Raw genomic sequence first — 13362 nt, forward strand, 5'->3', positions numbered from 1 at the left:
ATATACGCACGAACGGGGGGTACGGTCATCGTGAAGTTCTCGTGTAAAGCAAGCCCTCCTCCTTCCCCTCCCCCTCCTCCTCCTCCCCCTAAGATGTGCGTGGCTGGAGTCAGCACATAGATGATGTGCGGAGAAGCTCAGAGAACGGTAAAACGACAGGGGGAGGGGGAAGGGGAAAGAAATCGTCCCAAGTTGCAGTCTGCACAGAGAAAGGGGGACAGGGGTAGAGAAATCAGGAAGTACGTGCGTCGTTGCTCGTGCAGAAGCGCGGGGGGGTCTTCCTTTCGGCAATATGTATGTCCATCGGCAACTGTAGAAGTAACGTAACAAGGCTTGGAAGCGAGAGGGGGCGAGCAATGAAGGGCCGCAGTACATGCGTCCTTGCGGAACTGGGTTTCTCTGTCTGCTGTGGTGCAAAGTCCTGGACGGACACTCAAGCTTCTCTTCTGCTATACGTACCTATACATTCACAGAGCAAGAGAGTGAGACAGTAGCCCGTGTACAGATACGGAAGAAGCCAACAGGACCAACCACGCAAAACAGCTCGAACATTCCCCATAACGCCACAACGCATCACCGAACAACAACAGAATAAGACAGCACTGAAGAAAGACACACACACAGAGAGAGAAGCGCTCCAACGGCACTGATGTGGTGCTGCTCACTCGCTCTCGATCCAACAGAAAGAGAAACAAACGAGGAGCAGAAGGCAGATACGCAACCGAAAGGGGAAAACCGAAGAGTGACTGGTGTACATCGCCGTCTCTGCATCCACGGGTGCCTGAGCGCCCGAAGAAGAACGAAGATTAAAAAACGTTGAAGGAAGGAAAAGTAAGAGAGAGAGAGACCGCGAGGCATACAGGCACAGACGCGCACGCGCCGTTGTCCAGGCAGGGGTACACGTGCGCGCCAGAAGGGTATCGAGTGAAGCAGTGACAAGAAATGGTAGGAGCATGTGGGCTTCCACTACTCTGGCATTCACCCTCCCCGCCCCCGCCTTTCAGACGCCGCTGCTAACGAAAGTTCATCGGGGCCTTCTTGGACACGTCGCACAGCACGCGTTCCTTGTAGAGGGCCCATTTGTACACCTTATCGTAGTTGGCAAACACATGTCGGTAGCCCTCGTACTTGCGGTGAATGTGGTCGCGCATGCGTTGAAGCACCACGCCAACCAACGCTCTGTCCGCTGCACGCGGAAGCAGCACATAGAGGGAGGAAGCTTGCTGAGCAATCACGGTACCCTTGTGACGCCTGAAGAGGGAGCTGTCGCCACCATCGTCAGGCGTAGAAGTAGTGGCACTGTGCGAGCATTCAGGTACCGCGCCACATCTTCCACCTGGGCTACATTGGGCAGTAGGCTGGGCCAGGGTGTTCTGCCAGTACGATGCCGTCCACTTCGCATCAATCGAAGTTACGTGGTCAGGGTCCTCATTGAGGTAGGCGAGATCACCACAATAGTCACCGGGTCTTAGCTGCGCTATCTCCATCCTGTCCGTCGCCGGCAGCGGCGGCATTGGTGGGCAGACGCCAGTGGCCGGCGTCAACGCACGCACGAGCCGATCCCGCTCGCCCAAGAGCCGCTTCTGATCCTGCGACCAGACACGGCGAACCACGGAGAGGCCGCCGCTCAGAATGAAGTAGATAGCGCACTCCGTCACTGGAGTGAGGCCTTCACGAAACAGCACCGTCTGCGTTGGAACACGAATAGGAATCAAGTTCCGTGCCGCCTCCTCTAGAAGAGATGCAATACCCGGAACAGCAGACTCTGCCGCAGCCGCGGCAGCCTCCGCCACTGTAGCAGCTGCGTGATCGTGAGGTCGCGATTCCCTCGGTGTCCGACCTTCACCACTGCCGGTCGTGTGCGCCGTCCGCGAAGCGGGGTCATCAGGGTCGAAAAGCTGAACGCTCAGGTTGTGCATGAGAAATTGCCGCTGCGCGCGGAGCACCGCCTCATTGGCGCGGCCGCACACTCGCCGCAAGCGCACCGCCACCTCAGCAGGTCGGCCCTTGGAACTCACCAGCAGCAGCCTACTGCTCTCAGATGTCACATACTGCGCCGCAGGCGGCAAAGCAGCCCAGATCAAAGCGTAGCCCATGGCATCTCCCGGTTGAAGCTCGTAGCTCTGCCACCGCAACGTCTCGGTTGAGTCCTCCATTGGACCGCGTTCGCGAGGCCACTCGAGGTGGCAGTGTCCACTCAGCAACACTAAAGCGAAAGCTTCGCCGCCATCCTCGCCACCGTCGTCGTCGCCCAGAGAAAAGAGCGGCGCGGTAGTGACGCGGGTGGTTGGTAGTCTTGCCACCCCTGTCAAAGACTGCAGCGGTGAGGCCCCCATACTGCGCCTGTTTGCCTTGTTCGCCGTGATGGGCGAGTGTGCAGAGCCGATGTTGGTACGAACGCCTTCTGTAAACCCCGACGGCAGCGACGGCGGCTCACCGCGGCGCATTTGCTCCCTGAAGCACTTGAACAGGTGCGCTGCAGGCACCGTCCAAACTAGCTGGGAGCGCTCATGCTCCTCCTCCTCCTCTTCCTCCAGCACCTGCGGTACATGCGACGACGACGGCAGTGAGCGCCATGGAAGCTTTTCAGCACAGGTTGTTGTCACCTCCGCAGCGGCAACACCGGCGTAACTTGACAAGTGAGTGGCCTGATCAACAGAACATTTCCGCAGGAGAACAGTGCCGGCGCCTGTCACCTCCATCACTTTCATTGTCTCTGCCAGCATCAGTAAGTCGTCATCAAGCAGTGGTGCGAAGAGAGGGAGAGATCGGAGCAGGCGCAGCGAAAGGTGAATGTCCTCCTCGGTGCGATACGCAATGGGTAGCTGCAGTGACTGCTGAACGCGGCGCCACTCGTGCATGCTCCGAGAACACTCAGCTGGGTGCGGCGTAGACGGCGTGAGTGGCAGCTGATCCTCCTCGCGCACATCAGGTGAGGACACCAGGGCTCCAAGCTTCGCTTCAGTCGAAAGCGACTTGACAGTTTGCGACACGGCTGCCGGTATGCGTGAGGACGGCTGCCAACGAGTGACCGTAGAGCGGGTCTGGGGTGGCGAGATCTTCATGGCAGAAGAAGCACCGGTGCGAGATGAGACCATCCCGTCTGATGCTTGTCGTGTGACCTTGGTCTGCGGGTTGGCGGGCTCTGGAGGATGAATACCCAGCAGTTGCGGGAGCGGCGGCAGCGCAGCCACCTGCTCCGCCACCGTGAGGTCGCTCAGCATCGGCATCTCAGGTGCGTGTGACGTGCGAGTCGCACCATAGCTTTGTTTGAGGGTCTCTTCGCTCCGAGTTGAGTTTCGCCGAACGAGAGGAACCGCACAAAGTCGCCTGAGAAGGAGTTCGTCGGTGTCCGTGGCTCCACGGATGTGCTTGTGACTGCTGCACGAGAAAAGAAGTGATACACACACAGTGAGCAAATCAGGAAAGGAAGGGGCAAGGGATGGGATGAAGCACACATGTGCGGTAGAACGGAGCGATGCATGTACGATGTAAAGCACCAGGCAAAGCGGCGAGAGACACAGAGGTGAAGGTGAGGAGGAGGAGGAGGGAGGAGGAGAGGTAAGAACCGCATAGAAGAGATGACGAGGATGACGTGAAAGCGAGAGATGAACCAAGAGACTTTTCCACAACAACAAGGCTTGAGTAAAACACGCCTCCTACGCTGTCATGACAATACGCCGAACCCCCAAAGGGTTGTGCAATACCGTGTGCTCGGCACATGCAGCAAGGTACCCGCATTTAGAAATAAAAGAAACAACACCAATGCACCCTGCGTCGATGCATGCGCGCACGTGTGCGTGGCCTGAATGGATTCCGTTGGTTTGATGTGTATCAGACAGGAGCCCAGCTCCATCATTGAGGTCAGAAAAAAAAGGCTCTTATTTTTTTCCCCTTTGCTCCCCTCGGCTGAGCGTAGTGGATTGGGGAACGAAGAAACATGCTCTCCTTGCAAGTCGTGCGTTGTCTAGCGACTCTCTCTCAGGCGTACTTCTGCAGTCCACTTGTTTACATCTCGCTCGACTCGCTTTTCCTCTTGTAGCACTGCTGCTTCGAAACCCCCTACACACACACGCTAGCTCAGCCTACTGTCAGTAAATTACCGCAGTAAAATGCATGCAAAATTATTTACTCAGGAGAAGACTAACACCAGATCACATACATATCGGCGTTTTAATTTTTCTTCCTGCTCCTGTCATGATGCCGATGGTGTGAGGCGTATTATTCCTCGTGAGGTGTGCTGCACTGGCTAGTAGCCTTTGCGTGTGTGTGTGTGTGTGCCGCAAGACCAGACTAAATCATGGGAGGAAACCACTGACTGCGAGGTAGGCGCTCGCGCTCGCAGTAACCCCTCTTGACATTTCGATCCACACCAGAAGGCCCTGTCAATAGAAAAAGGGGGGGTCTACTGCTCCAATAGAGAAGGATCACAGGAATAGAAGTGTCCTCACCAGCTGGGAGAAGAGGCAGGCAATTACCGCTTGACCGAGAAGACGACACACATCACGACGCACACAAACATAAAGGAGAGAACGTCAGGGAGGACACCCGCAGCATCCCTTCTCCTCCTCCAAACGAAAACAAGAGAAACGAAGAAGCACGTGAAAAAAGGTCACCCCCCCCCCTCTGCAGGCCTTACCAAAGATGAGGGGAGAAGGAGAGAGAGAGAGTTCCGCAGGGGGGGTGCCGAAGGAGGATGGCTCGTGTAAGGGGGGGGGGCACAAAAAGTACCTGAACTCGAAGAGCCCCACCACCCACCACCACCACCGCCATCACCCCCATCCCTAAAAGGAAACCCACAAACAAACAGGCAGAGAAAAAGAAGGGAGGAAACAGCACAGGAGAAGACCAAAGAACAGAAAGCCCGGGGAGGTACCCTACACCTGTGCCGCCCTGAGCACAAGGTGTGACTTCATGTAGCGCACCGAGTAAAAACTCCTACATACATAGCGAAGAAGAGAGGAAGGAGGCAGTGACAGGGGAGAACAACAGCAGTGAAGCATCTCGAAAAGGTGCCGAACTCGGTAAATACGCCATCTCACTCCGCCAGATGTGAAACGAGCCCCTCCCCCCAAAAAAAAAGCAAAAGGCGAATGAAGGAATTTTGTCTTCTACGGTAAAAATGTCTGCACCGTGAATGCATAGGCGCTCCGAGTCGCCGCCTTCGTCCTGTCGGCTACGTCCTGCAGGGATCCTGGTCCCCCCTCGTTTCCTCTCCACGAGGCAGAGCGTTAAGAGGTTTATTATATAAAGATCAGATGACACACACACACACACACACACACGGCGCAACAGGTCAGCCCTACCATCTTTCCGCATACTCTCATCGATCGGATACACTCATGAAGAGGGAGGGTAGAGCAGCACTGACCTATTACCTTGCGACTGCGGGTCGTAGAGAGCTCATACACACACAGAGCGAGAGAGAGAGGAGGGAAGAGCAGAAAAAAAAACGGAGACACTATTATTGACGCGTGGACGCTCGGCAGTCCACTGGAAGAGAGTTGAACCAATTAAACGGCGAGCGGTAAACCCTTCTCTCGGAGGCCGCATAGAAGCGGAGGAAATAAAAAAAATACGTCGCAATGCCGCAGACATCCTCTGGTCAGAACCTCTTCGCTTATTCTTTTGAGATTTATTAGTTTCCTCAGCGTATCCCTTCTCATATAAAAGGAGAGCTCAAAGGCCACACCAGACGCCCCCCCCGCGGTCTGTCGCAGGCGCATCGCGCCCAGTGACGCAGCACCAGACACGCGCCCTACAGCAATGCGCCGACTCAGCTGGGCACGGCCCCGGCCTCACATTCTACACGCACCCACCGCACACGCCGCCTCACAGGCGCGCCTGCCATGCCGGCCGTCACCTGGTGCACCCCACTCGGGGTGGCTCAGGCCCCCCACCAATAGGCCAGTCAGGGCCGGGCGGGATGCACTCGAGCCACGCTGGCACTCGGCCTGCGGTGGGGGGAGGGAATACAAGCGTGCTCACCGTCACCCGGCGCTCCGACGCAACGCCGTTCGGGGCCTCACCGCCGGCATCCGCAGCGGTGCATCGCTCTGACCTCCACACGCCGCGGGTGCTGGACTCTGGGATGCCACGCACTGAAGTGTTTCCCCCCCCGCCAACAGCACGTGATAATAATGAAAGGAAGGACACAAAAAGTTGAATGAAGTCGAAGGGGAGAGGAGAACACGGCCAGGAGAATGATGGGCACACACACACACACACACACACGTAGCCACACACAGAGAGAGTCGAAGATGCCCATCCAAGCACGAGTTCCGCACGGCATCGCGACGAGCATCCGTGAACGGTAAAGAAAAGAAAAGGAAGAGAAAAAAACCCTGAAATGGGCATGAAGTCAAATCCGTAGAGACCCCTTCCCCCAACCCCCACGCACACACCCGTGAAGGGGAAACAAAAAGGAGTGATGAAGAGGACTTCAACTTTAGCGTCCAGACTTCAGAGGCGTGTAGGACGGCGGACGCGGTGCCAGAGGAAACTACCGAGAGCCCGGTAAGAGATCTTCGTCGGTGGCCGCGAGAGAAAAGAGACTCTGACCACCGCCGCCAGGATGCGCACTGCCGCCATCCGAAGTGGCGGCAGAATCGGAGCCATTCCTGCCGCTGCGGGCCTCGGCAGACGCATCAGCGGCGGAGCCACCGCCGTCGTTGGGCAAAACAGCATCTTGGATGTGCTGGCCCATGCCCGTCAGCACGCCCCACAGCTGATGCATCGCTGTTGCCGCTGTGCCGCGGCTCAACGGCGGCTCCTCTCCTTCCTCACCCTCTTCGTCATGACTGTACATATCGTCCAAGATGCCGCCATAGACGTCCAGCTCCGCTCCCTCCCCACGTGCTGCACGTGCGAGACGCTCCCGCAGCTGACGGTAGTACACCGTCAGCACCACAAGTCCAGCTAGCAAGAGTACAAGCATCACGAGGAGCACCGCCTCCCTTACGGGAGAGCCACCTTTTCCGTCACCTCTACCACTCGATGGATCGCACGGACGCGGCGTCACGGGGGGTAGTGGCGTGGCACTTGGTGTGCAGTTAGCGTACTCGGGCATAAGGACGTAGACGCCATCTTGTGTCTTCGTGGTGGCGTTGCAGTCCAGCCAGCGCACAACGTAGGACTCGACAGTGCACTCAGTGCAGTTCATAATGATCGGCTCCGGCGGCACGTAGCCACCAATGCAGCTGAAGCTATCCGTGCGCAAGGTGTAGTACACCCACCGCGTCGTTACGTTGGGGTCATCGCAGGTCGTCTCCACCTTTAAGTAACTGTCCTTTGTGCAAAGTGGACACGCGTAGGCAGAGCGCCACCGGAGGAGAACCTCACCATCGCTCTCGCCGACGTACTCCAGTGTGCCGAAGCGCGGCTCATCATTTTCCATACTGCACTGCAGTTCAATATACGCCACAGTGTACGGTCTTACATAGTAGTCCCAGTGGCCTCCGAGGAAGCTGAACCTGTCCAACGCAGCCAGGCTTCCCTGCTCGGTGAGCATGTAGAGATGTTGGCCCAGTCCAAGGTGCTGAACCGCGTCGCCAAAATGCCGACCGTTGGTGGGTGTTGTGCGCTGACACACGTACGCGCTGGAAGAGCTGTTGCGGCCGCGTACCGACGGCACGCACAATCGATCACGCGTGACCGGAGTGGCCGCAGTGTCGCTCTCGGAGGTGGTCCGGGCATCCGTCACGGGGAGCGGATCACATGGAGAGAAGTAAAAGCGCGTTATACTGGCCTCGTCAGCCTCCTCGATCGTCATGTTCGACAAGGACGTGTTCATTCCAGGTATGTTCCCCAGTGTTGTGTTCAAGACGACGTCGCGCAGATCGCTGAAGTTGTACAGCATATGATTTCTTTCGAAGACGCAAGCAGAGCTGCAGCCCGTGTGGTCGGCGTTTGCGATCGTGCTGCTCGGGCACCGAGTGCACGCCGTGAAGCCGTAGCCGGGGGTGTAGGTGTTATTCACGCAGGCCTCGCACACCTCCGCGCGTGCTGAGGGTTGTATAGTACCAGGAGAGCATGGGGTCATTTTCGACGCGCCTGCTGGGCAGCTGAACCCAGCACGGCAAGGCTGGCACTTCGCCACACCGCCGGCCATATCGCCAAACACTTCCAGCGCTACAATTACGACGGAGATCGGGTTCGAGGTGTAGGCGAGCTCCTCCACGATCCAGCTTAAGCGGTGACGCAAGCCTGGCAAGTTCGGGTCAGCGTCACTGGCGGGAAGCGCTGTATCGACGTAATACGGCACCACAAGAGAATAAAACCCTAAGTCACTCAACGGTGGTAGTCTCGCAAAGTTACGGATCGGGTAGTCAGTGACTTCGTCCACGACGAGTCGGACGCTCATTGTTGTTCGCCAATCCATCTTGTCCACGAATTTGCCGTCAGAGTCGACGTACGCGAAGGTGATGTTCACCCAGCCGTCCTCCTCGGCGTTGAAGGTGTAGTTTAGGGTGGCCAGCGAGTAGGTGCAATTGGCCGAGCGCAGCTGCCGAATGCCGACCAGCGTGTTGTCCTCATCATCGAACGGAAACGCCACAAGCTCGAACCCTTCCCCTTGCGCCAAGTGGCAGATCCTAGCAGAGCCACTGCAATGAAAGTACGACAACGAAGTCCCCGATAGCGCCGTCACATTACCGCCGAGGTCGTCAAAGCCGCTGCGGTACAACAACGTGGGTATGGCGGCCGTTCCCAGTGGACACAACCTGCATTCCTCGCCGAGAAGGTACTCGCCTGGAGGACAACTGACGCACACACCTCTACCTTGACCACCTGCATGCCGCATGCCCGGCAGGCAAGCCGCACACTCGACCTTGGTCGCCATCGGTCTACTGCCCTCCTCGTCAACACAGTTTGCGCCTTCGTACTTGACCCAGCTACGCACTCGCGTGTTGTCGCTCAGACAGCTGCCGTACTGCGCAATGTAGTCGCTCGCCGCGCACACGCGCATGGGAGTGCATTCTGTAGCACCCGCAAGCGATGAGGTGCGTGCGGGACACGCGAGGCACTGCGTATCGTGCGCTGACCGGTATGTGTTCCGTGGACAGCGTACACACTCAGAGGCCCCACTACCACCAACACCCTCCGTGGACGTCCAGTAGCCTGGAGGACAGTTGATGCACTGCATATCCGCCACTGTCTTCTGTGTACCTCTGATGACAATGTTGCGCAACAACGCCCGATCATTCACGCCGGTGAGCTCCTCACCGTAGGGAGGACCAGTGCTGTCCTTGATGTACTGGAACTGGATCTTGGTATAACCCTGAGGTAGTTTTATAGAGGCGTGATACCAGTCCCGGTGCACCCCGGTGGCGAAAAAGCGGTTTCTGCCGATACTGTGGTCTGGGTTTCTGACAAGGGAGAAGTTCAGGCGCAGCTGAAGCCCGTCATACGCCTCTTCAGACGAAATCGAGTATTCGAACTCAAGCACACCGGCGCTCTCCGTGACAACAGTGAAGAAGTCCAGAGTGGACTCCACTGACTCATCGATCGTGCCCCAGGGAGTCAAAGGGCGGCCCTCCGTGGGCTGCAATCCCGAAGAGAGCACCGTCCCATAAGTGTCCTCCACAGCGCTCCACGCCGCGCACGGCTCCGGGCTGCAGTAGGCCATTAACATCTCCGGCAACGGGTCGAAGTTTACGTAGCGGGTTGTGTAGGAGGAAAAGGTGCCAGCGGGGCATGCAGCACATTCAAGCGTCGCTGGGTTGAGGTGATAACCATCTACGCAGTTGTAGCAAGAAGTTGTGCGCGGAGGTGGCACGACAAGATCCCCAGGTTCGCAATTCACGTCACTAGGGAGGTAGGACAGAACGGTCAGCTTGCTTGTCCGCTGATCACAGGGCGAGTAGAAGTACGTGATGTCCTCGGCCGTACATGGGCGGCCTGCAGCACCGCACGACACACTCACCAGCAACAGCACTGCCACTGCTGACACAGCTCGAGTCGCTGATCTCCTCCCCAGGAGGCCCGTCACGGGGCCTCGTCTCTCCCTTTGCTGCATCTGTCGGCGACAGTCCAAATCGTGAGTAAACGTGGGCAGGCGGAGCAACGAGAAAAAGGGGAGAGCGATGGAAACGCCGCCGTGTGTCTTTGTTTTTGCGATTACCCCTTCAGCAGAAAGAGGGAGTCGAACACGTGCCCTTCACCACCAGAGCAACCGAAGCCCGAACCGACCGACCGATCGACCGACCGAGAGGGGGGGAGGGGGCGTGGAGGGGACGGCGGGAAGAGCGAAGAAGAACGAAAGAAAAAAATGAGGGCCGAGGTAAAGAAGAGCGGAGCCGTTTGTCTGATGCCGTGACAGCAAGAGAATAAAGTGTGTCCCACCCTATATGCGGGGGGAGGGTGAGTGAGGGGGGGGGGGAAGGAGCAGGACTCGACCAACGCACACAACGATACTCACCGACAAGCAAACGAACTAAAAAAGCGCCCACAACACGCTCGCCAGCAGCCGGTGCGGCAACAAACTCAGCAAAAGAGAAAACACGTCAATTCTGGAAAACTGGCACACGGCAACACCCCGAGAAGAGTATGCGAGAGAAGGCAGGGGAGAGACTCGCGCAGGGGGGTATCTTGAGCACACGACACACAGCGAGAACTTCACCTCGTCGTTGAGACACTGTAACGCTTCCTATAAATTTCCTCCAAATAAGTGAAACAATGCAACGAAGGAAGATGTGCAGGTCGAGGGAGGAAAGTGGGCAACTTGACTTGCAAATCCATCGCCAGGTTGTCCTGATACCGAAACCCTCGTCACGCAGGCCCACACTCGCGAAGAGAGAGGGGAGGGGACGAATAAAGGGAAGGAAAAGCGAACCGAGTCACGCGTCCAAAGCAACAAGTAGTGTGCTGCGCATGGAAAGCTGTGCATGCGAGGACGTGCATGTGATGTGACACAGCATGTGCAGCACAGAGAGAGAGAGAGAGTCCATCGAGGCCCACCGTGCAGCACCCCAGGAAAGGAAACAAAAACAGCAAAAAAGGGGGGAGCGTGAGAGAGGCAGCAGACCGGGATAAGGGTACATCGGGGGCGTAAGAAGCACTTGAGGGACAGCGAGGTGCAGTCTTCAGAGGAACAGAAAACACGCGACACCCCGCACGTGTTCGCCAAAAATTCGTCACCCTCACCTTCGTGATCATCACAAGTGTGATCCCCACCATCGTCAACGAGATGCCGTATCCCACACCGTACGGCGAAGAGCGAAACGGAGACACGGGATAGAGGAAGAAACTCGCGAATATGTAAAAAAGGCCTGCAAGCGCCAGTGTCAATGTACGAATCACGCGCCACTAAGACTTGAAATTCTGCGTTATTTTTCCTGCTGCCTTACCTTCCGCACCAACACCGTGAAGCGGCACAGACCGAGTGCCAGAACCAACTACCAAATAAAGGACTCAGAGAACAGAATGACAACTCTGTCTCTTGGCGGTCACCACTGGTGAGTCACGGCAAGTCACTGCAAAGAAGCCCGCACGGTCACACGACGCCACAGCCTCCTTTTCCTCGCCGAAAAAAAGACTGGGCTACGACACAACCTCACACGCACACACACACACACACCTCCGAATCATTCACTTCATCTCATCAACCTCCACCACCGCTGCTCTGCATCGTGAGGCCGATTGCCGCGCGACATTTCTTCCGTATCACCGAGTAAAGCGACCTCAGACTGACAACCTTCTTGGCGACCTCAAGCACACACCACATCCGAGGAAAGCACTCACCGCGAAGAACACGGGCTTCACTCTACCAACGCTTGTCAGATTCCAGCCCGGTATTCATCCCCCAAAAGAAGTGTGTGCCTCCATCCTATTCCGCCTCCGCAAGCGTTGCAGCACGACATAAAAACAGCACAGGCCGATGAATGCGAGAAACGCTCACGAAGACCCCCTCCGCCAACAAAAAAAGGCGTAATCGACGGCAGACAGACGTGAAGCAGAACAAGTACGTCTGATACAACACTTCAGACGCGCGAACCCTCGCGCCTCCGCTGCCGACACGCCAGCGCGGAGTATAGAGAGGCTGGTTGTGAAGTGTGGGGGTAAGTTCGCTTGAGCTTTGTGCCATTGCATAAGGGAATTGCTATGGCGAGTGGGGTGTTTGGCAAAGAATGGGGCTCTTAGTGCGGTGCTGGGTGCCGTGGTCGTCGAGTAGCTGCGTTTTTTTCCTCGTGACCAATGTTGCGGGAAACTGACCTAGTGCTCGCTGCGTGTCACCGAGTTTGAAGTACTTCTCTTGAATGAATGGGAGAGTCAGGGGTGGCGCTGGTCCTGTTGCTGCGTGGTTGTTCGGGGTGGCAGCTGAGGCTTCGCGCTGGGGTGTCGAGCGCGAGGAGGAGGTGCCCGATGAGGCAATGCACATTTCTACAGATGCTAACAGATGATGGCGAAGACACCCAACTCCTACATGGATGTAGTTCTCACGCTGATCGCGGTCTACTTCAGGTGCTGCGTGCGGTGATGTTGCTGTTACCTGCGATGCTGGTGAATCTCTTTCACGACCTTGCTCTAGACAGAGCCTTTACTCGCGCAGGGTTAGCTGAAGCGCCTTCAGTTCCTCAAGGAGCAAGCCCCAAGTGCACACAGCACTGATGGCGGCATCGGCCTGGAAAACAGAGTGCTAGTGAAAGGCTCTGCGCCCATGCCACCGCTCGCTTTCGCGCCGCCCATCACAAACATGAGGAGGAGAAGAGTCCACCGCAGATTTATAAAAAGAGGAATGTTGGTGTCCTCGCTGAGGCACACGGGTAGTGGAGGGGGGGTGGGGCTGCTCTCAGCAGGTCGGTCAACGGTCAAGAGGTGCTGAAAGGGAAGCCAGCAACGGTATGAATTCAAATCCTTACATTGGGTGATAGGCTATTCGAGAAGGGAATAGGGAGTGTGAGGGCAAGCACCACAGCAAAGACTAATACACAGACAGGTAGAGTACCTTTACTGGTGTAGTCGGTCGTCCCGGACTGAAGTGTTCGACAGAGGATAGGGACCTTCTTTAACCCTCGGCTTGTGCTTGTGTGTCCCTCTCGCGTTTCCCCCCCCCCCTTCTCTCTGCGTGGGTGGGTGAGCGTTGATGACGATCCTTTGTAGTTGTTGCTTTCTTCTCTAACTGCACTGCGTGCGTTAGTGCGTGTGTTGCCGTAAAGCGTTCGCTACAGAGATGTTGGCGCCGCTGCTGCTGAGTTTATCGGCGTGTTCTCTCAAGAGATAAACGCAAGAGGGTCAGCACAGACGTGTATGCGCCTGGGCGTGTGTGCATGAGTGTTTGCGTGCTTTGGTGTGTGCAATGATGCCCGGTTAGTGCATGAGTTTCACATGCCGTGCTCGTACCCCATTGTGCTGAGTGGCCTCAGT

General features: G+C 56.9%; 2 protein-coding genes across 2 annotated transcripts, besides 1 other annotated feature; both read right to left on the reverse strand.

Annotated features, from left to right (window-relative positions):
- Positions 1-1013: 1013 nt before the first annotated feature.
- Positions 1014-3230, reverse strand: LPMP_220390 (hypothetical protein; the record flags this gene model as incomplete). Its single annotated transcript, XM_010700738.1, has 1 exon — positions 1014-3230. One exon carries the CDS (start codon positions 3228-3230, stop codon positions 1014-1016), a length of 2217 nt encoding a protein of 738 aa, XP_010699040.1.
- Positions 3231-5654: 2424 nt separating this feature from the next.
- Positions 5655-6181: a repeat region.
- A 321-nt stretch (positions 6182-6502) lies between these two features.
- Positions 6503-10015, reverse strand: LPMP_220400 (hypothetical protein; the record flags this gene model as incomplete). The annotated part of the gene is made up of 1 exon (XM_010700739.1): positions 6503-10015. The coding sequence occupies one exon, from the start codon at positions 10013-10015 to the stop codon at positions 6503-6505; it is 3513 nt and encodes a 1170-aa protein (XP_010699041.1).
- Positions 10016-13362: the final 3347 nt, after the last annotated feature.

This window comes from Leishmania panamensis, assembly GCF_000755165.1.
Source record: "Leishmania panamensis strain MHOM/PA/94/PSC-1 chromosome 22 sequence".
Classification (NCBI taxonomy): Eukaryota; Euglenozoa; class Kinetoplastea; order Trypanosomatida; family Trypanosomatidae; genus Leishmania; species Leishmania panamensis.